The 27,060-nt window shown below is 48.3% G+C and overlaps 2 protein-coding genes across 2 annotated transcripts; both read right to left on the reverse strand.

Annotated features, from left to right (window-relative positions):
- Window positions 1–2,085: 2,085 nt before the first annotated feature.
- LOC127293333 (uncharacterized) lies at window positions 2,086–3,273 on the reverse strand. The gene is made up of 2 exons (XM_051322924.2): window positions 2,706–3,273; window positions 2,086–2,573 (listed from the first exon to the last, which is right to left on the reverse strand). Exons 1-2 carry the CDS (start codon window positions 2,871–2,873, stop codon window positions 2,382–2,384), a joined length of 360 nt encoding a protein of 119 aa, XP_051178884.1. The 5' UTR covers window positions 2,874–3,273; the 3' UTR covers window positions 2,086–2,381.
- Window positions 3,274–3,677: 404 nt separating this feature from the next.
- On the reverse strand, window positions 3,678–7,416 carry LOC127293332 (nuclear transcription factor Y subunit A-9). Its single transcript, XM_051322923.2, has 7 exons — window positions 7,124–7,416; window positions 5,911–6,219; window positions 5,265–5,368; window positions 5,089–5,160; window positions 4,455–4,619; window positions 4,185–4,311; window positions 3,678–4,094 (listed from the first exon to the last, which is right to left on the reverse strand). Exons 2-7 carry the CDS (start codon window positions 6,188–6,190, stop codon window positions 4,036–4,038), a joined length of 807 nt encoding a protein of 268 aa, XP_051178883.1. The 5' UTR covers window positions 6,191–6,219; window positions 7,124–7,416; the 3' UTR covers window positions 3,678–4,035.
- Window positions 7,417–27,060: the final 19,644 nt, after the last annotated feature.

Raw genomic sequence — 27,060 nt, forward strand, 5'->3', positions numbered from 1 at the left:
AGCAGCAGCGGTGATGAAGATGGCGGTGGAGATGGCAGCGGTCTCGATGGAGAAGCCTTCCGGGGGCACTTCCCCGTCCCGGCAGGGTGCCGGAACAGAGACTCCTGTCCCCCAGATCTTGGCCTCGCGATGGCGGCGGCTCTGGAAGGTTTGTGTGGTTTTCGTCGAACTTATCAGGGTTTTCGATCCAGGGGCTTTATATAGGCGAAGAGGCGGTGCATGAGGGTCGAAGGGGCGACGACACCATAGGGTGGCGCGGCCAGGGCCTGGGCCGCGCCGGCCTATGGTCTGGGGGCCCAGTGCCCCCCCTCTGGTCCTTCCCGGGTGTTCTGGATGCTTCCGGTGAAAATAGGAACTTGGGCGTTGATTTCGTCCGATTCCGAGAATATTTCGTTACTAGGATTTCTGAAACCAAAAACAGCAGAAAACAGGAACTGGCACTTCGGCATCTTGTTAATAGGTTAGTTCCAGAAAATGCACGAATATGACATAAAGTGTGCATAAAACATGTAGATAACATCAATAATGTGGCATGGAACACAAGAAATTATCGATACGTCGGAGACGTATCAGGCACCTGGTGATTAGGCTGTGCAAGAGGACCCTCTCTCTCATATGGTGCTTCTTGCTCAACCAGAGGAACCGGATGCTTTCGCTCATTTTCAATAATCATATTGTGTAGGCACACACAGCAGTTCATCACCTCCCACATCTGATCTTTGGACCAAGTCATAGCGGGGAACCGGACGACAGCAAATCTCTGCTGGAGGACACCAAATGCACGCTCGACGTCTTTTCGGCAAGCTTCTTGTTTCTTGACAAAATCGCAAAGTTTGGGGGTGCTAGGGTTGGAGATAGTCTTCACAAATGTTGCCCACTTTGGATAGATACCGTCTGCAAGGTAGTATCCTTTGTTGTAGTGCCGACCATTGATCACATAGTCCACCGGGGGAGCATGACCCTCAACAAGCTTGGAAAAGACCGGGGAGCAGTTTAGGACGCTGATGTCATTGTTGGATCCAGGCATACCAAATAAAGAGTGCCAAATCCAGAGATCATGGGTAGCCACTGCTTCAAGTATCACAGTGCAGCCTTTTTTGTGACCCTTGTACATTCCCTGCCACGCAAACGGACAGTTCTTCCATTGCCAATGCATGCAGTCAATGCTTCCAAGCATCCCTGGAAAACCCCTAGCTTCATTTGTTGCAAGGATCCTCTGAGTGTCTTCGACAGTGGGTGATCTCAAGTAATAGTCCCCGAACACTGCTATGACGGCCTGTGAACCGGTAGAAACAATCAAGGGCGGTGGACTCCGCCATCCGAAGATAGTCATCTGCAGTATCACCGGGAGCTCCATACGCCAGCATCCTCATAGCCACTGTGCACTTCTGCAGTGACGAAAATCCAACCAAACCAGTGCAATCCGCCTTGCATCTGAAGTAGGGATCAAAGTCTCGGATGGCATACACAATTTGCAGAAATAGCTTTCTGCTCATCCTGAAACGACGCCGGAAAACACTCTCACCGTGCAATGGATTGTCGGCGAAGTAGTCGGCGTACAACATGCAGTAGCCCTCCATTCGCTGTCTCGGCTTGCACTTCCGGCGACACAGTGCCGACCCACCACGCCGACCGCCTGCTTCGATCTCGGCGTACATGCTTGCCAAGCAACCAAGGATCATCATGTGCTCGTCGTCTTGGGCGGCTGCTGCCATCTCTTCTTGCATAAGCTCGACGAACATCTGCTCCTCCTCTTCGTCCGAGTCCATGGCCGGCGAGGCAAATGGACGAACACCTGACGGGCGTGGTCGAGGCAACCTGAGCCGCGAGCGACGAGGAGCAAGCAGGCCGGAAAACAGGCCGGCGGAAGAGCAGCCAAAGCAGGCCGGAAAACAGGCCGGCGGAAGAGCAGCCAGATAGGATGAAATCAATAATTCACATATTATGAATTTTATTTTATATCGCTGCAAGATTGCCAAATGTTCTAATAATAGCACTTCTTCTTTATGCATCCTGGATTTTGACAAACATATGCCCATCTTATATTGCCCTTGGTTGAATTATATATACTCGGTACTACTGTAATTTACACGAATGGTTTAGCCCATCTATTCTCAATATACAAATAAAGTTTTGATCCAGATCAATCATTGGTGCCGGTGAAAAAGCCTAGCGGTAGATATTTGCTGAGCAAGGTTAAACAGGCAATGCATAAAGAGCGCATCTACCTACTATTGTTTCCCGGACTTCATGGGGACCTGAAGAAGCCAAGCTACTCAAAGATTGATAAAACGACAACAAGCTTAAATTCCCTAGCATCCATTCCTAATCTTGCGGACCATTGTTGCGGCACTGGAACCGGAAAATGGTGAATGCCCTCATCATGGCTTGGGCAGCTCCCTCTTGGGCCTCTGCGGCGGCGCGTTCTTGGGGTTGGTGAACCACGTCGTGTAGAGGAATTGCTTGTGAGGCCCTTCATGGTCGCAGATGAGCCTGAGCTTCTGCTTCTCCCTCATCCACCGCAGCATGATCTTCATCTGCCTCTTGCTCTCCAATCCCCTCAGCCCTACGTCCTGAAAATTATTAACAAATGAACAGGTGACAAGAAATGCTCCACCTCCACCGACGTTGGCAGCTAAACTCCCACATGGACGTGCCGTCGAACAGGTAGTGCGCGGGGGATGAGAGTAGTTCTAGTGGCGTACCTTGACGTGCTCCCAAACGTCGGAGATGGTGAGCGGGCCGTGCTCCCTGACGACGTCGAAGATGGTGCGAGTGATGGACTGCGCCTGCTCCGGCGGCGTCGTGAGCTCGATCGGCGCCATCTTGGGTTTCCCCTTCTTCGCCGCCCACCGCGCCGCCGTCGCGAACATCTCGGGCCGGGTATCCCCTCCCGTACCCACGCTACAAATATGCCTTGGTTGCAGTACAGTTGGCAGCTTGCACCTGCGTCAGCCGAGCTGCCGGCGCGTGCCACTGCTCATCCGCGCGACACACTTCCGCCCGTTGGCTCTTCTCGCCTGGCCGCCGGCGCCGGACACCTCTTCTCCGTACACTCCGCGGTGGCGCGACCGGGCGCGGGGAAGATTGCGGCGCGATATCGGGAGGGAGAATAGAGGAATCCGCACCGTGCAATTTCGTCGAAGGGAGGCGGGCGGACAGAGAGCTCCGGCGGCTCCGGCGGGGGATCTGGCGGAGGATGCGAACAGAACGGGGGAGTGAGAATGAGACAGTGAGACCGAGGCAAAGATGGGCCTGGCCCAGGTCCTCTCAACGCCGGCTCTAAAAGCGTCTCGCAAAGGGGTATACCTCCGAGTCCGACAGATCCATGGCCCGGATAGAAGAACAGAAGAACAGTTTTCGATGCCCTAAAAAAACAGTTTTCGATAAACAAAAAAAAAAGCCAGAAGAATAGAACTCTGCTTGTTCAAAACAAGAATGTGGTAACTCTGAGCGCATTGCAATTTGCAACAGAGAAGCGGCACTTCACAGCAATTCTCGAACAGTGTAATAAGCAAAGAGAAGACCGAAAGAGGCGCGACAGACGCACCAAACGATACGAAAAAGCCTTGTGCTTCTGCACTGAGACCTGAAGGCGCTGAAAACCTGAAAGGCTGAAACACCACTTCTCTCTGAATATCGAGCTCAGCTCTGCACTGGCCTTTGTCACACTTCCAAATCAAAAAGCAAGCCAAACTTTAATCACTCTACTGCGGTACAAACAAACACTATCTCAAGTTAATCTTACATGCGCCCCGCGGCATTCCGAGGACGCGGCACGGGCCAGTTTCACTTGCGGCCATTACACACAAACAGGGGAACAGAAACGTGAAAGCCAAGAATGAATTGCCTGGAAACAGCAGACCCTTAACCCAGGGCATCAGACAAACACCAGGAGCCGGCTCATTCCGAAGAATGGAACTCTGCGCGCGTTGCGCATGCAGAGAAGATGCGTCGGGAGAAAACCAATCCACCGCCGGGTGTCGTGTATGCCGGTGGACAGAAGCCACAGTTCTAGGTCGCCAAACTGCTGCTTCATGCCTGACGGAGATGCAGGTCAGGAGGTACACGGAGGTACTCGGAGTTCTGCTCCCCTGATGAATCCGAAGACGGTTTTGTCAGAGCCAGGAATGCATCTGCTGATTAAGTGAAGCTGTCGATAGGTAGCGAACAGATTACACTACCTTTGTTTGGTTCAGTTCTCTCCCCGTTGGAAGCGCCGTTTTCGCTCTTCTTCGTGTTCAGGAAGCGTCCCCCGGTCCCCCTCGCCCTTCGCATCGCATGCTGGTGACGGGACTCGTGAAGATAAGGCTGCAATATCGAAACACTGCTTAACAAACTACTCTGAAGTTCATTTTAAAAAAAAACTACTCTGAAGTTCCTTCTCCAGGTGCTTAACAAATGGGACCAAATTAAGGACTGGGTAGCAGGAACAAAGAGATTGCTTCACTAACCTTTCTGTCTTTAATCGCCTTTCTCTCAAGTTCAGCCTTTGCCCGTGACTGCCTCCGTCTTAGAATTCCATGATACTGCTTAGCATTTACATAGACGGGCTCCTCCGATATTTCAAGAGGCAAGGGCATGCGAGGCTGAGTTAATCCAGGTAGCTGGAAATGAGTCTGCATGGGTCACACAAAATAATTGCAGCCAGTTCAGGGAAAGGGCAGTGGAAGCAATCTTTGTAGAGTAGAATCACACTGATCTAGCAAACTATTGGGCTCAACCCAAATGTGCAGACATTCGGATCTTCCGTTAATTACCTGACTCATGAGCAACCTATAAACAAACTTTGCTAATCACAAATCATTATTTTCTTTAGATGAAAAATTTATCAGCCATGATTAAAGCATCCTTTCTAACCATTTGTGGAATTCAATAATTCAAATATTATGAACTTCATTTATACCGCCGTAAGATTTCCAAATAACACTTCTGATCTTTATGCATCTTGGATTTTGATAAAATTACCTTATATTGTCCTTAGCTGAATTATATCTACTCAGTAATACTGCAATTTACACCAATACCATGAAAAAGTGCATACATGGGGGAGATGATTTCTGATATTTAAATTGGCATAGAATGTACCACAGCTTGAGCTCCATAGGGACCAACCATGCCTGGATAGTAAGCTTCAGGGTAGTGATATGGAGCTGAAGCCTGCACAATGCCAACATGACATTTGAGATAATGAACGTGTTGCCAGATAAGTGCACATGCATTGCCAATATAACCACAGATTAACAAAGGGGGAGAGTTCGCACAATTGGCTGGTTTAGCTCCAGCTGTGAATATGGTCCTAAATAGTCTGAAGCCAAAGCAGGCATCTGAGATGTAGCATGCTGCTTTTCTTCATCAAAGCTCCCATCTGGTATTCAGATACGTCAAGGTAGCAAATATCAGTTGGATAAATTACTGACATGCTCATTTCCACTGGTAAGAGCTATTCAGATTTAAGTACCAGGTGCATAAATTACTGAAGATTCTTGCTTATAATGATCATTTATTAAAGTAAGTTTCTTATTTAAAAAGAGAGCACGGCAAGTGAAGCTACAACTGAAGACAACATCATGGCACCGCCTGTCAGTCTCCACAATACCAAGGCATATGAGATGCTCTTGCGCGAGAGATCAAGAGGGATGAATGCATGTGTACATGTTTGAGTATTGAAGTGCTGCATGTTTTCTGAACCATCTTTCAATCCATATACTTTCCGCTTTCTATAAATGCCATACAATAAAGGAAACTGCTGTACTACCACACCCTAGATGGGTGTATCTGAACTAGTAGCTCTTTCCATCAACAAATTTATAGCCAAAACAAGAGTGAACAGAGAAGACATGAAACTACCGTTCACCAACCTGCTACAAAAAACAGTCCACTGAACAGTAGAGGTAAACGAGAACAAACCTCTTGGTTCCCCTGATTTCCGTGAATCCTCGCTGCTCTCCGCCCGCGCGTCGTCGACCGCCTTCCCGTGCGCGCCCTTGGTCGCGCCACCACCGCCACCAAGCGGGTTGCTCGACAGGCTGATCCCCGCTGCGCTCCCCGGCGCCACGACGGCCGGAGACACAGCCCCGAGCCCGGAGCCCGTCCACCAGGGCTGCATCGCCATGCCGGCCGGCAGCGCGCCCTGCCCTCTCGGCTGGACGAGGTTGGTCTCCCCCGGCCGTGATCCCATGCCGCTCATAGCTCTCCGCGGTGAATTTCAGGCTCCCGCTGTTTGAGATAGCACACAACATAGACGGGAACAGAGGTCAACGAAGCTGCTGCTTCACAAATCAATCAATCAATCAGTCAGTCGGGCGGTTGCAAAAGCAAAACAGTGGAACGAGCATCCTGGCGACGGGATGAAATCCTCGGAAGGAAGAGCAGCGGTAGGCGTACGCGCGCAGGGATCATTAAACAAACGGTCGGTGGAATCGTACCGGAGACAGGCAATTAGTGGTGAACAGGAGGAGAGCTCCGGACGGAGAGCGGATCGCAAAACCAACGACTTTTCTCGAGAGTTACTTCCCGCAGGCAAGGCAAGGCTCGCGGTCATTTGATGCGCGGCCGGAAGCTTATTAAACCAAAGACAGGTACCAAGAAGAGTAAATTTCTTTTGGCAAAACAAAAGATGCTAGAGTACTCCAGCTACAATTATGAATTCACTCTCCATGAAGTTGCACTTGCACGGGTGCAGCCGAGGGCTGGGGGGAAGAACCACGAAATTCTCCGCCGTCGCTGGAGCGGGAAATCGTAGAGAAACCACGCCGTAATCTCTCGCGGCAGCAGCTGCTATTCTTCCTGACCTCGACGATCCAATCTGCTTGGATCACAGCAGCTAAGAACGGCGGGACGGCGAGATCCCTGCACCAGTCACCCTGGCAACCCAAACCAAAACCCCGCGGAATTCGGATAAGCCGCCGCGAGATTTCCTTATCCGCAAAAGAACGAAAACACCAGGCGTGCGCGCGTGCGTGCGGCAGGGGCACCCCGAAATGGAAACGCCGGGGTTTCCACGCATCAAAGCCGAGGCGCGCGGCGCAGAAAAGGGTGAGCAGGCAGGCAGGCGAGCACCCAATCAAAGAAGCCGATGGAAGGAATAAAAAGGAAGAGGAAGCGGGAGGAGGATACTGACCAGTGGGAGGGAGGCGGCGTGCTCCCGCTCCCGGCCAATAGCGCGTCTTCCTCGTTGGTTCTGGGGCTCCAAGAAAGAAAGAAGGCGGCCAATCCGTGGCCACAGAAGCTAGCGGGCGGGCTCACTCCCTGCGCGCGCACACACGCCTCCGCTAAGACGGGATTGGGCGAGCGATTATCGCGGTGGTTAACATGGCTGTTAGAGGGGAGAGAGACGACGACGACGGGTGGCCGGGTGGAGACGTGTGCTACTGGGGGGAGGGAGAGAAAGCGAGGTGGTGGTGGCCACGCGGCCGGGCCGAGCGAGAGTGACAGACGGGTGGGTGACGATGGGCGCGAGGACAGGGCAGGACACGAGGACGAGGAGATAATGGTAGACTAACCACGGAGGAGGGAGGTGGCCGGCGGCGCTAATCCATCCTCGCGCCCCGGGTCTCCCGGTGTGCTTAACAACGCTAAGCTCGTTTTGATTATTGATGCTAAGCTGGTGCTGCTCTCGTGCGGTTTTGATGAGTAGAAAAAGTGTGCGGCGATGAGTGATGACAGATGGCGGCGAATAGTCTTCGGTGGGCAAATGACCATCTCGGCCATGCATCTTCTCGTCTGGTTCTTGCCTCAGGAAATTACTTTTACGGAGTACACTTTTTCTTCCTGCAACCACTTAGGCTGGTGCCACTGCATCACCCTACTATAGTCTCGTCACGTCAGCTTTTACCCTCACTCTCACCCCACTCTCACCCCACGGTGCCAGTGCACGGGCTATAGGGTCAACTCTTACTTCTCTCTCCTCCCTACCGCCTCCCTACCGCCCCCACTAGCACCACTATCGCCTCCCTCTCGCCCCGCTCTCGCCTCCAACGCGGGCTATAGGCGGGCGGTACCGCGCCCTACCGCCGGGCGGTGGAACCACCGCCCGCCGCTACCGTCTCGCCCGCCTGTCGCCTCACTCTCGCCCCATCGCAGGCGGTAGCGCCCCGCCTCCAGCCCGCGTTGGCACCAGCCTTATATTATAGTAGTATTTTATTATGAAATAAACAATAATATCAAGTTACATCAACAAACTAGCGTTGAAAACTAAAAACATGAATAATAATAAAACAATTGTTCGGAAAAGTTTGCATAAAAACAAAGAAATAGAAAACAGATTCATCGCTTGATTTTTCTGCACTAGCCGAAGCACACCAAGCTCCAACACCACCTAAACACATGTTGGAATGGAACCTCCACCACTACTAAATCTAAAGAAGCATCAGCAAGGCACAAATCGTTGTGGCACGTCGACCTTGTGACATCCCGTGTTGTCTTGGACCAAGATCCACCATATCCCGTCGACAAAGTCGGACAAATGGCGGCAAATCCACCATCTCCCGACCAACATCCTCGCTCCAGGGCATCCAACTCACCTTGGTGAAAGGATCGTATGCCGCACCTAGAGGGGGGCGGGGTGAATAGGTGCTAACCAATTTTTAGTTCTTTTTCAATTTAGGCTTGACACAAAAGGTAAATTCTCTAGATATGCAACTAAGTGAATTTACCTATATGACAAGGCTAACAACTAAGCAAGATATATCTAAGCAATATAGAGATAGAATAGGATAGAGGTAACCGAGAGTGGAGCACGCGATGACACGGAGATGATTCCCGTAGTTCCCTTCCTTTGCAGGAAGGTACGTCTACGTTTGGAGGAGTGTGGTTGCTACGAAAGCCAAACCAACAGCCACGAAGGCTTCACTCAGATCTCCGGTGAGCAACGCCATGAAGGCCTAGCCCACTTCCACTAAGGGATTTCCTCGAGGCGGAAACCGGGCCTTTACAAGGTTCTTGGGGCACACATCCACAACCAAATTGGAGGCTCCCAAATCTGTTACAACACAACAATCAACAACAATACATCAACACAAATCAACTAGGGAACCAAATAGGAACACTAGCATGAGATCCCTCAAACAAGAGAGGGGGAAATGAAGAACGCTTCGGTGAGGATGTAGATCGGGGTCTTCTCCTTCGATTCTCCAAAGCACAAGTGATTTGGGTGGTTGAGGGAGGAGATCTGGCGATTTTGGTGTTCTTGGTGGCTCAGCAATGGAGGATGAAGTTCTTAGGGTTTGAGCAACCTTCCAAGGTAGGTGAAGGGGGGTATTTATACCCCCCAGCTTTTCTGCCCGTTGGAGATGAATCGCCGGCAGTGCCGGCCACATATTCGAACCAGCAGCCAACAGGCAGGCCGGCAGTGCCGGGCCAGAAACGCCGGCGATCTTGGGGTGCACTCACCAAGCGATCGGCCTGGAATCGCCGGCGATGCCGGGGTGCACACACCGGCAGTGCCGGCTGGTGTTGCCGTGATGCCGGCTACTGGGCGATTCCAGATTCCTCCTTCTTTTCTTCCTTTTTGAGTGAGTCGATATTTTCCTGTGATATCTTTTCCTAAACTGTAAACCACTTAGCACACGGTTAAATTGTCACCGGTGTTGTTAACAAACACGCAAAACTCAGAGATCATGAAATGTTCTTTCAATCTCCCCCTTTTTGGTGTTTGATGACAATACCGGGATTTTGCAAAGAAGAGAGCAAGAATATCTATATGTTTGACAGAAGAGAGAAACTCCCCCTAGATGTGTGCATGCGAGAGATTTAGTGCAAGAGTATATATATGCACACATTAGGTATAGAGCAACTTCAACTAACAAGATAGTAAGCACAATGCTCATAAGACATAAGGCATATAATGTATGGGAAAAGATAAAAGATGACAAGTTAAGATCATACCTTTTCATACTGACATCCTTAACATTTCAAGACAATAGCCTCAATATCATGAACAAGAATCCCATAATCACATCAAGTATCAATTTGAGATAGATCCATAGACAATATGAGATATAGGATGATCATACCAAACCATGACAATACTCTCAACCATATAGAATACCGAGACCATAGCAATAGTTCACCACACATAGCAATAGTTCACCAAACATAGGACACATAAAACACAAGATAAGGTTCAACATAGCATAGAAGATAAATGGAGGACACAAGCTTTAACGGAATGATAAAAAGCAAATGCTTGTGCCCTCAAACCACCCTAGCAAATCCCGTGAAGTCCTACTAGACCTTCTTCTCCCCCTTTGGCATCAAGACACCAAAAAGGAGAAAAGAAGCGATGCTACAACGTCCCATGAGAGCTCACTCATCCTCCGTCTCTTCATCGTCCTCCGTCTCTTCATCGTCTTCAGACTCGGCGGGCTCAACATCATCACTAGGAGGGCGCCGACGGCGAGAAGGACCGGGAAGCCCAAGCTGTTCAAACTCAGTCACATTGCCATGCTTGGAGAGCCATTCTTCTTCAGGAGTGATGACCTCCTCAGATCCACTTTTAACAGGAATATCCAACTTGCGCATGATGAGCTTTGTGTTCCTCCTGTCCATTTTCCGCTCCCTATGAGCACGACATCGCCTTTGTTGATGTCAGACTTGAGGCAGAACATCTTGGCCAACTTGGCCTCTATGCGAGCAAACCAGCCATTGTCAGCAGGAGGTGCAAACTCAAAATCAGAGTCTTCTTCAGCAGAATCCTCATCATTGGGAAGACGAGGAGGGTTGTCGTGAGTCTTGACCTTGAGATCCTTAGCCTTGTGAGGTGCCAATACACCTACCTCATCAGAGAGTATGCCATATCCAGCATTGTCCCAACGTGAGCATATGAAGCGCATGAAGTAAGGAGCAAAAACAGGAGCCTTGCGAGCAATAATGCATGCCCAAAACTCATTCCACAGAAAGTCCATCACATCAAGCTGAAACCCAGAGTCACGGTGCTGATGAGAGAGATATAACAAGTTCCCAAGGTATCCATAGATCTGATCAACGCAACCAACCTTGGGATTAAGGACCTCTCGATAAATGCGGAGGAGGATGTCATACACCGGGCGAAGAAATTTCTGAGATCCATATACCACTTCTCCTTCAAGATAAAGATCAGCAAGGAGAGCCTTCTCAATGGGCTTGGGAGTGTTGTGAGCTCTAAAATATCCATCTGCATTGACAGGGAGCACAGGATAACCAAGGCAAGCTGCAAATTGGTCCCAAGTGCCATGTAGCAAGCGACCCTCTATCATCCAAGTCATAGTCTTGGCATCATCATTGTCAACATAAACTGTGGCAAAGAATTGCCCAATCACATCCACACTGTAAGGTTGCTGGAACTTCATAAGAGGAAAGAGACCAAACTGCTCACAAATCTCTCGAGCTTCTGCAAAGTATTGGGCATGTTTATCCATGTGAGTAAAGTTGATGTGATGCATAGGAGCGACTTTGTAGGTGGCATGAGCATAGAGATCATCAAAAATCTTCTCTTGATACTTAGTCCAGAACAGCTCAGAGCAATTGGTGGCCTTGGGAGTGGTGTAGATGTTGGTCTGACGCAGTCGAGCATACTCATGATCGGGCCACTTCCCAACAGGCATGCCTCTCAACCTCTTGATGAGATTAGCTCGAGGTTCAGCCGGAGCCATGTTCTTCTCCCGACGAGACGACTTCTTCACAGGTAGGATTTCAGCTTCAAAGTCACTCGGTAAAGTCCGTTTTCCTGAGTTGAAGTGATGAGGGTCACCACCTGCACCTGTGATAGCAATGGATGGAAGAAGCATAGGATAAGGTACACTAAACAGAGCAATCTTGATAAACAAAGCATGATGAATGATATGTTTAAGATGCAACAGGAAAAGGCTAAAGGAGATCTGGGCTCAGCTTCACCGGCAGTGCCGGGGTGGTACGGCGGCAAGCTGCGCCCGACCGGCAAGGTTTGGGTGAGACAGGGGCGGCAAGAGCCGCCCGATCGGGGCAAGCCGGGTGGGGAGGGGGGCGGCAAAGTCTTGGCCAACCGAAAAACCGCAGATCTGCTCTAGACTCAACCATTGTTCCTCAAACCTTCACAGCACCATGCACAAGGTTATCCACCTCTATGGCAAAAACTACGGAGAGAATCGTCCACCCATCTTTCTTCTAGAGAGGTCTACCCAATCTAGAGAGGGAGAGAGAGGAGGGAGACTAACCGGAGGAGGAAGCCATGGAGGGGAGGGAGCCCAGCCCGGATCCACCGACCAGAGGAGGAAGGAGATCGCGGGACGGCGGCCGGAGGGTAGGGAGGCGACGGCGGCGACGGCTGGAGTTGGGAATGGGAGAGAGAGGAAGGGGGTCGCACGATGGGGAAGAAAGGCAGTTGCCCTAACTTCCCTTGCGGGCCCTCCACTTAAGTCCCGCCCCCAGCGGCAGTGCCGCCCAGCCGAGGCCGGCAGTGCCGGTGCCACCGGCGATCTTGGAGTGGAGGCACTGCGGTGCCGCCGAAGCACTACACAGCCCAAAAACCCTCGAAAGATTGCAACGTTTTAGCATGTGGAAATAGAAATAGTTTCTTTTAGGAAAGATGGGGCTTAGGATAGAAAGAGCACTGCGTTGATGGTACGATATCACTCATATTTGCAAAACGAATGCAAATGAAGACCAAACATGAGTGATTTCCCATAAGAACAAGAGATATGTCAAATAAGATCCAATGAAGATCCAAATAACTCCAACTCTTCATGAAGAAGAGTGCGGTGGCCTAGGCCACCATATATGAGTGTTATGGTATGGCACCGCGAAGATATATCTTGGGTCCAAACCAATACTCATCATTTAAGCTCACATATCAACACATGATATAACGAGAATGAAATCTTTAATGTTGGCATTATGGGGGGAGGGATAGCTCAATAATTTAAACCGCACTCCCCCTATTTCCATGCCCACATCTAAACCAAATAAAGTTTTGAGACGAAGGTGTGTTTGCAAGATGGTCAAGCTATACTCCTTGAATCAATGATATTTAGCTCATTTCTCAAATAAGTGAACCTTGCTTCATCAAGAGGCTTCGTGAATATATCGGCAAGTTGATCTTTGGTAGGAACATAGATGAGCTCAATATCACCACGGGCAACATGATCCCTAATGAAATGATTCCGGATCTCAATATGCTTCGTTCTTGAATGTTGCACCGGATTATAGGCAATCTTGATAGCACTTTCATTGTCACATAATAGAGGCACTTTGTCACAAATGACACCGTATTCCTTTAAAGTTTGCCTCATCCATAACAATTGAGTGCATCCACTTGCGGCGGCAACATATTCGGCTTCGGCGGTGGAGAGAGATATACAATTTTGCTTCTTAGATGACCAACACACCAAGGACCTACCAAGAAATTGGCAAGCCCCAGAGGTTGATTTCCTATCATCCTTGTCTCCCGCCCAATCCGCATCGGTGTACCCATTGAGAATAAAACTTGAGCCTTTGGGGTACCAAATACCATATCTTGGGGTATCAACCAAATATCGAAAGATTCTCTTGAGAGCTATCATGTGGCTCTCCTTAGGAGAAGCTTGATACCTTGCACACACACCAACACTCAACACTATGTCCGGTCTAGATGCACAAAGGTAAAGCAAGGATCCAATCATGGAGCGATATACCTTTTGATCCACCTCTTTACCATTGGGATCAAGTGCAAGATGACATTTGGTAACCATAGGAGTGGCAACACCTTTCATCTCGGTCATCTTGAACCTCTTGAGCATGTCTTGGAGATATTTTGCTTGGTTGATGAAGGTTCCTCCTCTCAATTGCTTGATCTCAAAACCAAGGAAGAACTTCATCTCTCCCATCATAGACATCTCAAACCTATCGGTCATAAGCTTTGAGAATTCATCATTGAAAGCTTTGTTAGTAGAGCCAAAGATAATATCATCAACATACAATTGGCAAACGAAAAGCTCCCCATTGACCCTCTTAGTAAAAAGAGTGGGATCGATTAGCCCAACATCAAACCCACGGTCTACCAATAATTCCTTAAGGTGCTCATACCAAGCTCTAGGAGCTTGTTTGAGACCATAAAGAGCTTTATCGAGCTTGTAGACATGGTTAGGGAAGTTGAGATCCTCGAACCCCGGGGGTTGCTTAACATAAACCTCTTCATGCAAAGGACCATTAAGAAATGCACTTTTCACATCCATTTGTTGTAACTTAAAGTTATGATGCGATGCATAAGCAAGAAGGATACGGATGGACTCAAGGCGAGCCACGGGAGCATAGGTTTCTCCAAAGTCAATTCCCTCAACTTGAGAGAACCCTTGAGCCACCAATCTTGCCTTGTTCCTCACAACATTGCCAAACTCATCTTGCTTGTTCTTGAATATCCATTTAGTGCCAATAACATTGCGGCACTCCTTTGGCTTCTCCACTAAGGTCCACACTTTGTTGCGCTTGAAGTTGTTGAGTTCTTCGTGCATAGCTTCCATCCAATCCGAATCTTCAAGGGCTTCAAATACTTTCTTGGGTTCCACTAAGGAGATATAAGCATGATGGTTGCTAAAATTAGCCAATTGCCTTCTTGTGGAAACCTTTGCCCTTACATCACCAAGAACCTTGTCATGTGTGTGTTCAAGACGCTCAAGTTGCCTTTCTCTTCTTGCTAGACGACGGGCCTCGATCTCCTCCTTGGTTCTTCTTGGCCTTGGAGGTGTCACTTGATCAACTTGATCATTTGGGTCCCGTCTTGACCTTCAACTTGAGCAACCACAATTTCTTGTGAGTGCTCAACATCATGTGCTTGATCTTGGCCATCATTTGGTGCGGAGCAAATATCAAATGGATACTCGTCGGAACCATCATGAATTCTTGGTTGATCTTGACTTTGAACTTGTCCTTGATCTTGTCCTTGATCTTGCCCTTGATCTTGTCCTTGATCTTGCACACTAGAGGGAGGGTTTTGTTCTTGTTCTTGGGTTGGTGCATCATTTGCTTCACTTGATGGGGTTTGTTGATGTTGAGAAGATGAGGGCTCCACCGTGGTAGAGCATAGTCCTTCCCGAGACGCCACACCGTGTCCCTCAATGGGGCGGAAAAATCCCACACCCATTCTTACTATGGCATCTTGAGGTATTTCATCACCTGCACAAACATCAACTTGCCCCACTTGGGAGCCATCATTTTCTTCGAATCTCACACTACAAGATTCAATGATAATCCCGGAGGCTATATCAAAGATTCTATAAGTGTGAGACTCGGCACCGTAACCAACAAATATACCCTCCAAAGCTTTAGGAGCGAATTTAGATAAACGAACTCCTTTGATTTTGTAGAAACACTTACACCCGAACACCTTGAAGTATGAGATATTAGGCTTGTTCCCGGTGAGTATTTCATATGGAGTCTTGTTCAAGCCCTTGCGGAGATAGAGCCGGTTGGAGGAGTGACAAGCGGTGGAGATGGCTTCGGCCCAAAAGTTATAGCGGGATTTATACTCCGCCATCATAGACCTTGCCATATCCATAAGAGTCCGGTTCTTCCTCTCCGCAACACCATTTTGTTGAGGGGTGTAAGCAGCGGAATATTGATGACGAATCCCCTCATCACTAAGAAAATCATTGAGTGTGTAGTTCTTGAACTCGGAGCCGTTGTCACTTTTTATTGCCATAATGAGGAGGTTGTGTTGGCGTTGCACCTCGGTAGCAAAGTCAATGAATATTTGTTGAGTCTCATCTTTCGTCTTGAGAAAGAAGACCCAAGTGTATCTTGAGTAGTCATCGACAATCACCAAGCAATGTTTCTTCGCACCAAGACTTGCATGAGTAACGGGACCAAAGAGATCCACATGAAGGAGCTCCAAGATCCTCTTGGAAGAGATAATGGTCTTGCTTGGATGCGGAGAGTCATGCATTTTGCCTTCAACACAAGCCCTACAAACACGATCTTTGGCAAAAGACACATTTTCCATTAGTCCCACAATATGGTTCCCCTTGTGAAGACTTTGCAAAGTTCTCATGTTGACATGGGCTAGGCGGCGATGCCACAACCAACCCACGTCCGCCTTTCCGAATAGGCACATCGCACTTGTCGTGGTGGTCCCCGAAAAGTCCACCACATACAAGTTGTGTTCGCGATACCCAACGAATGCGACTTTTAGAGTCTTGCTCCACAAGAGGACCACAATATCTTTATCAATAAAGACGGCGAAACCCATCTTGCCAAGGGCGGAAACGGAAAGCAAATTGTAACCAAGGGTTTTGACAAGCATGACATCCACAAGAGTAATGTTGTGTGCAACCACAACCTTGCCAAAACCCAATACCTCGGATGTAGAATTATCGCCAAAGGAGACGGTGATATGATTTATGTTGGGCCTCAACTCCTTGACGAGGTTCTTGCCGCCGGTCATATGACTTGTACATCCACTATCAAGTACCCATTTTGAACCTCGTGGCATAGTCCTACATGAGATCAATTCTTGGATTTAGGTACCCATTTTTCAATGGGTCCTCTTTTGTTAGCAACAAGGGTCTTTGGAACCCAAATAGACCAAGCAACATAACCATCATATGGACCAACATATTTAGCATAGACATCACCATAATAATCTTTAAAGAGAACATAGTGAGGGTTATCTATTCCCGCACCATCATCATTAATGGTATTGCCCTTTCGGGTTTCACCATTAGCTTTTTCATGTGCGGGCTTGGTCTTTTTCTTGTTTGCCTTTTTAGCCTTGGTATTATAACCAAGTCCCTCCTTCCCATTGTTTGACCTTTGCTTACTCAAAAGATCATCCAAGGAAAGTTTACTTTGGGGAGAGGAGGTCCTAGCAAGTTCATCTTTCAACCTAGCATTTTCCTCAATTATATTTGCATGATCACATGAGGGAGTAGAGGTACTAGGTATGTCATATGAAGCAAGCCTAATTTGAAGTTGCTCATGAGACTCGGAGAGGAGAGAGTATTCACTCTTCAAGGCTTGTGAGCCTTGTCTAGTTCATCTAGATCCTTCACAAGTTTCTCATGATCAACACCAAATTTGGCCTTTTCCTTTATAAGCACTTTAGTCTTAGCTCTAGCAAGATCTCTAGCTTTAGTGAGCTTGTTAAGTTTATCTTGAGGTTCTTCAAGACTTTCTAGCTTCTCTTCAAGAGATGCTATAGTTTCTTGACATTCCTCAAGAGCATTTTTAAGAGCATGTATTTCTAGAGAGTCTTCTCTCTCTATTTGGCACTTTTGCTCAAGAGTAGCATTTAGTTGAGCCATACGAACCATGAGACTTGAAACATGCTTCTTAGTGTTACCTTGAAGGCTACTAATGAACTCATCAAACTCTAGCATCTCTTGTTTCACTTTTAGACTAGCGGGATCAACCCCTAGATCATTAGCAATGTTAGGCATAGAGGGGTTAGGAGATGATACCTCGGAAGATTTAGCCATGAGGCAACTTTCTTCCTCCACATGAATGACCTCATTGGGAGATTCACTTGTTGATGAAGAGTTAGTAGCGAGGGAGGCAAGGGCAACCAATCCATTTGAGGTTGCATCTTCTTCATCATCAACATCTTCATCTCCGGAGGTGTACTCTTCTTGAGTTGATAGCACAATAGATGTGTCCAAGGTGGACCTTGCCATGAAGCAATGTGCATTCTTGCGTTGAGGGTTCTCATTGGGTGAATCAAAGAGAGAGGAAGAGGGAATGTTGGTGGTGACAATGGCGGCCACTTCTCTTGAGCTTTCCTCTTCATCATCATCACTAGCACTTGCAATCTCATCGGAAGAGTATTCTTCATTAGCCACTAGCACAATCCTTGAGGGCCTCTTGCCCTTCTTGTTCTTGTTGTAGAATTTCTTGTTGAGGGGCTTTCAATATTTGCCCTTTGAGTCTTTGCTCTTGTCCTTGGGGATGAGCCTTCCACCATGAGTCTCCCTATTCTCATAGGGACATTCGGCGATGAAATGGCGCTTGTCATTGCAATTGTAGCAAGATCTTGTTCTTGGGCCCGAGCTTGAGGGACCCCTTGAGTTGTTTCTCTTGATGTTGTCCTCCTTGGCCTTGGAAGGATCAATCCAAAAGGTGTTTGCATGGAATGCCATGTGGTCATGGTAGTGGTGTTCCAAGTCTTCCGGGTAGGTCATGCTCCAAGATGCCCTATAAGATTCTTGAGGAATCACTTCTTGTACGGGGTTGACCACCAAGGCAAGGTTGGACCCTTTTGTCATCCCAATGGCACGATTGCGGGAATCATGAGAGTTTTGCTCAAGCACCTTGAGAGCTTGCATCTCGTGCACGGCTTGTTGAGAGGTGAGAGAGGCATAGCATTCTCTTCCGACAAGAGTCTTGACATCAATAGGCTCGAACGGCATCATGCACTCAATGTACTTCTCCTTGATCCAAGAGTCATTAATGTGAGAGGCACCAACAATCCGGAAGGCGTCGGCAACGGTGAGAAGTCTTCCATACATGTCTTCATGATCTTCATCCGGAAGCCTCATGAATCCTTCGGCTTTATTCCGAAGAGCATTATACTTGTTCCTTCTTGTGCTCTCGCTTCCAATGCAACTCGCGGCCAAAGCATCCCAAGCATCCTTGGCGGTGGTGAAATGCCGAACACGAGTCAACTCCTTTGTCCCCACGGCGGTTTGAATCATGTGCAAGGCGGTGTTGTTGAGTTGACTATCAACCGCTTCTCTTCTAGTCAACTTCTTGGGGTTGTAAGGATTGAAGCCTTCCTCGATGATTCTCCAAAGTTCATTGGAGGCACTGCGAACATGAGAGCTAAACTCAAATTGCCAAGTATCGTAATCATTAACGGAAAATTTAGGTGGGTCGCCCCGGATGTTTATATGAGGATGGGGAACCGGTATATCGGGTGATTGGAAAGGTGGAGGTACTCGATTGTAGCTCTCACTTCCACTAGTTCCCTTGGGAGATGCAATGGGGGGTTTGATAGTGTTTAAGTTATCACCATTCATGGGTGCGGTGGCGGAGGGTAATACCGAAGTATCACCCTCTACAACCGCATCCGTGATATTAACCTCTATGGTGGGAGCCACGGGACGGGGAGGGGTCAAAAGCTCGGAAATCATTTTTCTCATGCTTTCCGTTTGAGCATCCATGTATGACTTCAACGAGTTGATGTCATCCATGGTGACCGGCCTAGTCTCCCCTTCCGATGGTTCCTCGTCCGGCATACTCTTAGGCGGTTAAGCCCGAAATAAGAGCCGAGGCTCTGATACCAATTGAAAGGATCGTATGCCGCACCTAGAGGGGGGGGGGGTTGAATAGGTGCTAACCAATTTTTAGTTCTTTTTCAATTTAGGCTTGACACAAAAGGTAAATTCTCTAGATATGCAACTAAGTGCATTTACCTATATGACAAGGCTAACAACTAAGCAAGATATATCTAAGCAATATAGAGATAGAATAGGATAGAGGTAACCGAGAGTGGAGCACGCGATGACACGGAGATGATTCCCGTAGTTCCCTTCCTTTGCAGGAAGGTACGTCTACGTTTGGAGGAGTGTGGTTGCTACGAAAGCCAAACCAACAGCCACGAAGGCTTCACTCAGATCTCCGGTGAGCAACGCCACGAAGGCCTAGCCCACTTCCACTAAGGGATTTCCTCGAGGCGGAAACCGGGCCTTTACAAGGTTCTTGGGGCACACATCCACAACCAAATTGGAGGCTCCCAAATCTGTTACAACACAACAATCAACAACAATACATCAACACAAATCAACTAGGGAACCAAATAGGAACACTAGCATGAGATCCCTCAAACAAGAGAGGGGGAAATGAAGAACGCTTCGGTGAGGATGTAGATCGGGGTCTTCTCCTTCGATTCTCCAAAGCACAAGTGATTTGGGTGGTTGAGGGAGGAGATCTGGCGATTTTGGTGTTCTTGGTGGCTCAGCAATGGAGGATGAAGGTCTGAGGGTTTGAGCAACCTTCCAAGGTAGGTGAAGGGGGTATTTATACCCCCAGCCTTTTTCGCCCGTTGGAGATGAATCGCCGGCAGTGCCGGCCTTGAGACGCCGGCGGTGCCGGCCACATATTCGAACCAGCAGCCAACAGGCAGGCCGGCGATGCCGGGCCAGAAACGCCGGCGATCTTGGGTGCACTCACCGCAGCACCGGCCTGGAATCGCCGGCGATGCCGGGTGCACACACCAGCGAGTCTGGCCAGGTGTTGCCGGCAGTGCCGGCCTGGGCCAGATTCCAGATTCCTCCTTCTTTTCTTCCTTTTTGAGTGAGTCGAGATTTTTCTGTGATATCTTTTCCTAAACTGTAAACCACTTAGCACACGGTTAAATTGTCACCGGTGTTGTTAACAAACACGCAAAACTCAGAGATCATGAAATGTTCTTTCACTTGGCCCCCAACGTAATCGTGGATAACAATCAACGTCAGCGACTCGACAAGGAAGTGGTCTCGACATACCTGAAGAACGGCGAGAAAACCAAGCTCAAGGATCGACAAATCAAGTGTTGCCGTCAACTCAGCTTCTCAACAATGGTGAAAAACACGAGTCGTTAGACGTTGATTTGCTGAAGCAAAGATTGCGAGCTCGGACTAGTTTCCGACGTGTTGTAGACCGAGCTACATGAGTTTTTTTTCCGAAAAAACTGAAGATAGCATTTTAAAGTTAAAAAAAATATTCCTAAAAAAAATCCTAGACGCAGGTTATGATGTATTCTATGAACTTGCAATTTTTTTATGTCGAGGTAACCTGTATTCTAGCATGCACATGGCAAACAAAAGTGGAAACCAAATGTAGTGAGCAGTGCAAAATTTCAAACCTTCAAAAAATTGTCTGATTTTCTCCAGTAGGGGAGTGAGCGGGGGTAAGGTGTTTTGAGTTGAGTTTTTGCAAGTTGGTACTAGAATGCATCATCGTCAACATTTTTCAGCATTTTCTGAAGGGTCTCTCTAGGGCTCAGTAGACTAAGTCCTAACTTATTGCTCAGTAGGGTCGACGCTTCTTTCTTCTTCGGCGCCGGTGTGCCCCCGCCGACCTGCCCGCTTGCGGCGTGATTCAACAGTTGCAGGTTCTTTTGAGCTCTAAGATAAATCTCAGTTTAGAACTAGCAAAACCATTTTCTGAAACTTTAAGATATTTTCTTGAATATTTTTAAAAAATAAACCTACTTGTAGCCCGAGCTGCATAGCAGATTTTTCCTAGAGAGTGGTCGAGCTTATGAAGATGCCTACCCTTTTTTTTTTTTTTGCGAACATGAAGATGCCTACCTGGCTACCTACCTAACTAGGCTTGTACGTAGCTATACTTACCGAACAGCTGGCTTCGCAGACGAGCCACGTCCACTGAACAGAATTTCCATAGACACATGTTCGGTGCGCAGCTAAAAGAATTACTACACAAGTGCACGTCCCGTCTGGCCGTCCTATACGGAGCGTACACACCGCCGAACGGACCTACTAGTGCTACGCCAGTTTGGCAGAAAGTTACCTCCCCGTGCATCTCGTTCTCACGTGACGCACGGAATATACGATCCTTATCTCCACGACGATTACAGTAGACGTAGTGGTCCGCCATCGCCCATCGGGCCAAGGTAAAGTGTCTAGCACCAACAAGAAGAAGAGATCGGAGCAGGGGCATTTCGGCCAGTAGACCGAGAAGCGCTAAACAATTGGGCGCTCCCTGTCCTTGACACGCCGCATCCCGGGTTCCCAGGCTGCCCTTGTGGTGAACATCAATCTACTTACTGGAGTGTAGTAGTAGTGTGCTCCTACGTTTTGAACAGTGAACCGCCCGTTTTTGGTTAAAGGTAAACCCGCCGAAAGAGGTAGGGTTCCCCTTCCCCAGTCCCGTGTCGTGAACTCGTGATCATCATTCGACCTTTGCTAGCGCTCTGAACAAACAGTGAAACAGCCCGTTTATGGTTGTAGGGTAGACCGCCGAAAGCGGCAAGGCAGGGCAGGGCGAGCGGTAATCACTCTCGCTCGTGGCCTCGTGATTTTGCAGCAAGTTTGGTTACCGAGATCACCAAGCTCGTAGCAGATGTACTATCAAACTTAAACATATGAATATGCGTCAGCTTAAGCACGAGGTTCAGCAGATCTGAATATGGAAGAGATGGGACGTTTAGCTGCCATTGTCGACGGATCTTGGTAATGTTTCAGAAGAATTTGCAATTTGCAGTCTACTTGGACTGCCACGTAGCACACAGCGCATATAAAATCAACAATGCCGACGTGTTCACAACGTTGGTTTGGGGTTTGTTTGGTTTCTTGCATGGGTATTTCTTGCTTCTCTTATTTGGTCCGACAACTGCTGCATCTGTCTACGCACATAGTTCGGTTTCCAATATTGTGTTTCGGTGCAGTTTTGACCGGTGCGTGATAGACCGTACCTTTACAAATCTGGTAGCTAGAGGCAAAAATGATGTTATGTTATGTGCTATATATAACTGGCTTATGATCGCCACTTCAAACTTGGTGATGTTACCCTCTAACTGCTATTATCACACATAACACATCGCAATGACCATCATATTAGTAAGAGCATCTCTAACAGAGCCCGTAAAAGGCCCAAAAACGAAAAATAACCGTCAGTTTACGGGTTCAGTTCGAAAATCGGCGCAGATCAGTTACTGTAAACGGGACGAAACCGGAAAAAAATTTACGGGTCGAGACTGAAACCAAAGTCCAGCAGTGTTCGGCGGCGTGGGGCGAGCCAGCGCGGGCAAGGGCGGCGCAGGACGGGCCAGCGCGAGGCGGGGCGAGGCAAGGCCGGGTCTGCGTGGGGCGGGCGAGGCGAGGATGGGCCGGCGCGCGGCGGCTCGTCGCGGGGCGTCGCCGGGGCGGGGTGGGGCGGCGCGGGGCGTCTCGTGGCGGGACGGGGTGGGCGACGCGAGACGTCACCGGCGGGGTGGGGCGGGGCCGGGCCGGGGCGGCTCGGGCGGGATGGGGCGGTGCTAGGCGGGGCGGGCGTGGTGAGCCGGGGCGGCGGCGGGGCGGGGCGGCGGCGGGCGGGACGGGGCGAGCGGGACGGGGACGGGGCCGAGGCATCGTGGGGCGGGGAGAGATCGGGAGAGGCGACACGGGGCTGGTGGCTGGAGCGGGTCGAGCGTGCACACATGAGGAAGAAGAAAGATTGGGCCAGGAAAAAAATATGGCATATTAAGGAATATTCTTTTTTTACAGTTTTATTTTAGGAGCTCTGATCTGCACCGGTACTTTTTCAACCCGTAAACGCGAGTTCAGTGGCCTGAACTCGATTTTTACAGTTTGCAAGTTTACGGGCTCTGTTAGAAATGCTCTAAGCAGGTTTCATATACAATTTCCATAAATCAGGAATTCAGACAAACACCCCTGATCAAAAACTACATGAGGCTTCGAAAGCCCTTGGAGCTATTAGGGTATAGCCACTAGTAGGAAAACCCTTATAGGCGGAGCTTATTTCTGTTGGGCACCACTAAAAATGCGCCACAGAATATTATTTTGTGGCGCACCATTCTGGGTGCGCCACAGAAATAGCTTAATTTTGTGGCGCACGCTTCGGTAGTGCGCCACATAAACTATGTGGGGCCCATATCCTGCCACCACTAATTATTACTGTAGGTATTTCTGTGGCGCACATGTCGTGCTGCGCCACAGAAATAACTCTTTCTGTGGCGCACGGGCTTCGGTGCGCCACAGAAGTAGTTGATTCTGTGGCGCACCTGCTCGGGTGCGCCACAGAATTAAGGGACTTATATCATCTCGCCCGTGCCCTCCCCCGCCTGTTCACCTCTCCCCTCTCCCGAGCCCCTCCCCTCTCCCCTCTCCCCTCTCCTCCGTGGTCGCCTGGATCCGCCGCCGCCGCCTTCCTCCGTGGTCGCCTGGATCCTCCATGGTCGTCGCCATCGCCGTCGCCGCCGCCTTCCTCCGCGAGGGGCGCATGCCGCCGCGGTCCTCCCATCCCCGCCACCTGCAGCACAAGCTGCCCCTACGGCGAGGAGGGGCCGCCGCGAGGAGGGGCCGCCGTCGCGGCAAGGTGGAGGAGCCACCGCCTCCTCCTCCTCCACCCCTGCCGTCATCTTCAACCTCGTCCTCCACCCCTGTCATCGGTGCTCTCTCTCCCCTCCCCTCCTCTCCCTCTTAATTCCTCCTCCGCTGCCCCTATGGCTTGTGTTTGCAAGCTCTGGTGATCATTTGATCACCAATTGGTTGATAATTACTTACTGCTTTCTCTATCTATGCATGTTGCTTGATATACTGTGTTGTTGCTTGATTTGTATAGCTTCTCACCATGTACTGGTGGTTGCTTATGCTTTGAAAAGCATATGAATGGATGCATGATGCTTGCCAAGCATCCCTGTTGCCTAGTAGTTGACTAATTCATTTATCTGTGAAACTTTATCTTGTTAATGTAGATAATTGAGATGAACTACTTTGCAGTAATGATTCTATTACTGTATTTACTTAAGCTAGATGGATGCCAACTATTGTTGGGGACCCTAGCTTCATTTTGAATCCTGTTGGGTAATGATAAGTGTGTAGGCTTGGTGGTTTGGATGGTTTGGTGGTTGAATTGGCCTTTGCAGTCATGAACTGCTGGCTTGGTAAATCATCTGGGATGGTTTCCTTCCTAGTTCCATTTGGAAGATGCTACTATTCAATTGGTTGGCATAACCATGGTGACTTGATTTGGTCAAATTCCTGGTCCTTGCCATTTGGACCAGGCTTCACTTGGTCTATGATTAAATGATGACCAAACATTGTTATTCCACCCTATGTGCTTGTGTTTGACATGGCTGTTGCTATGTCTCTGTACATATTTACTTGATGGATTCTTGTGAGCTTATGGTATGCTACTATGCTACTGGTGGGCTTGTATACATACATATTTGTAGTTGCTCTTGGTTGGCCTAAGAATGCTCCCTGGCCAGATGCTTGATGTCTTGGCTCAGCCAATGATGCAAAGGCTGAGGCAAAAACTTGGATAAGAACAGATACTAAAATGTGTGATTTAAATGGAATGCTTATGATGGTATACTAAAATAGAGATATCCACAGTAGGGGATCATGTAAATTAATGCCACTGTGGTATCCTTTGAAGAAAATGGGAAGTTTCTGATGGTTTAAAAGACTCGGTGATGCTAGGTTATTAAGTTGGCTGTCAAGGTTGGTTTTATCTGGTTAACTTGGATAGGCTATGTGTTCTTGCTTACTTATGCATATCCATCTCTACTGGATTGACTAGCTCAGGCTTGGCCTCTCTCTTGCCAGCATTACCAAGTGATGAATAATCCCTTATGGTACCCCAGCTTTGTTTTGAACTCAACTGAGTAATGATAAATTTCTATTTCTTGTTGGCTTTGATGAAAATAGAGATATCCACAGTAGGGGATCATGTAAATGAATGCCACTGTGGTATCCTTTGAAGAAAAAGGACTGTTTCTGATGGTTTTAAAAGGCTAGGTGGTGCTAGGTGATTCAGTTGGCTACCAAGACTTGTCTCATCTGGTTAGCTGGGATATGCTATGTGTTGTTGCTTGTTTAGGCATATCTATCACTTACTGGATTTACTGGTTCTTGATTGGCCTCTCTTTTGCCAGCATCACTTGGTCTATATACCAAGTGATGAATAATCCCTTTGGAGCATCTGCTCCATGCATGCTATGTGTGTTTGAGCATCTTGACTTATGCCACCATGGTTGCTGGTTTGTTGGTGTTTTTGTACTTGCCGATGATTAGATGGTTGGTCGATCACTCGTACACTCGGGGGTGGAGCAAGTGAGGCTTGGTGTGATGGCACAAATATCAACTTGTGCATCCTACCTGGCCTCACTTACTCCATCCCTGGATGTTAATATTTGTTTCGACCAACAAAGTATGAGGCATATGATATCTAGTTGAGATACCACTTGGCTCTTTCTGAAGGAGATATGCCCTAGAGGCAATAATAAAGTGGTTATTATTTATATCTTTATGTTTATGATAAATGTTTATATATCATGCTATAATTGTATTAACCGAAACATTAGTACATGTGTGATATGTAGACAAACAAAGAAGTCCCTAGTATGCCTCTTAACTAGCTTGTTGATTAATGGATGATTAGTTTCATAATCATGAACATTGGATGTTATTAATAACAAGGTTATGTCATTGTATGAATGATGTAATGGACACACCCAATTAAGCGTAGCATAAGATCTCGTCATTAAGTTATTTGCTATAAGCTTTCGATACATAGTTACCTAGTCCTTATGACCATGAGATCATGTAAATCACTTATACCGGAAAGGTACTTTGATTACACCAAACACCACTGCGTAAATGGGTGGCTATAAAGGTGGGATTAAGTATCCGGAAAGTATGAGTTGAGGCATATGGATCAACAGTGGGATTTGTCCATCCCGATGACGGATAGATATACTCTGGGCCCTCTCGGTGGAATGTCGTCTAATGTCTTGCAAGCATATGAATGAGTTCATAAGAGACCACATACCACGGTACGAGTAAAGAGTACTTGTCAGGAGACGAGGTTGAACAAGGTATAGAGTGATACCGAAGATCAAACCTCGGACAAGTAAAATATCGCGAGACAAAGGGAATTGGTAATGTATGTGAATGGTTCATTCGATCACTAAAGTCATCGTTGAATATGTGGGAGCCATTATGGATCTCCAGATCCCGCTATTGGTTATTGGTCGGAGTGAGTACTCAACCATGTCCGCATAGTTCTCGAACCGTAGGGTGACACACTTAAAGTTGGATGTTGAAATGGTAGCACTTGAATTATGGAATGGAGTTCGAATATTTGTTCGGAGTCCCGGATGAGATCCCGGACATCACGAGGAGTTCCGGAATGGTCCGGAGAATAAGATTCATATATAGGATGTCATTTTATGTGAATTAAAATGTCGCGGAAGGTTCTATGGAAGGTTCTAGAAGGTTCTAGAAAAGTCCGGAAGAAACCACCCAGGAAGGTGGAGTCCACAAGGGACTCCACCTCCATGGCCGGCCAGCCCTAGTGGGGGTGGAGTCCCAAGTGGACTCCACCATAGGGGGCCGGCCAAACCCCACATGGGAGGTGGGAATCCCACCTTTGGGTGGGAGTCCTAGTTGGGCTAGGTTTCCCCCC

Source organism: Lolium perenne, chromosome 4 (genome assembly GCF_019359855.2).
Source record: "Lolium perenne isolate Kyuss_39 chromosome 4, Kyuss_2.0, whole genome shotgun sequence".
Taxonomy (NCBI): Eukaryota; Viridiplantae; Streptophyta; class Magnoliopsida; order Poales; family Poaceae; genus Lolium; species Lolium perenne.

Excerpts from the sequence above, each read along its gene's own strand:
- LOC127293333 (XM_051322924.2), bottom strand. The coding sequence starts at position 2,873 with ATGTTCGCGACGGCGGCGCGGTGGGCGGCGAAGAAGGGGAAACCCAAG. Across the intron at positions 2,574-2,705 it reads ACGTTTGGGAGCACGTCAAG|GACGTAGGGCTGAGGGGATT; the intron begins GTACGCCACTAG and ends AATAATTTTCAG.
- LOC127293332 (XM_051322923.2), bottom strand. The coding sequence starts at position 6,190 with ATGAGCGGCATGGGATCACGGCCGGGGGAGACCAACCTCGTCCAGCCG. Across the intron at positions 5,161-5,264 it reads TGGAGCTAAACCAGCCAATT|GCTTCAGCTCCATATCACTA; the intron begins GTGCGAACTCTC and ends GGCATTGTGCAG. Across the intron at positions 4,312-4,454 it reads AGGCGATTAAAGACAGAAAG|CCTTATCTTCACGAGTCCCG; the intron begins GTTAGTGAAGCA and ends TCGATATTGCAG.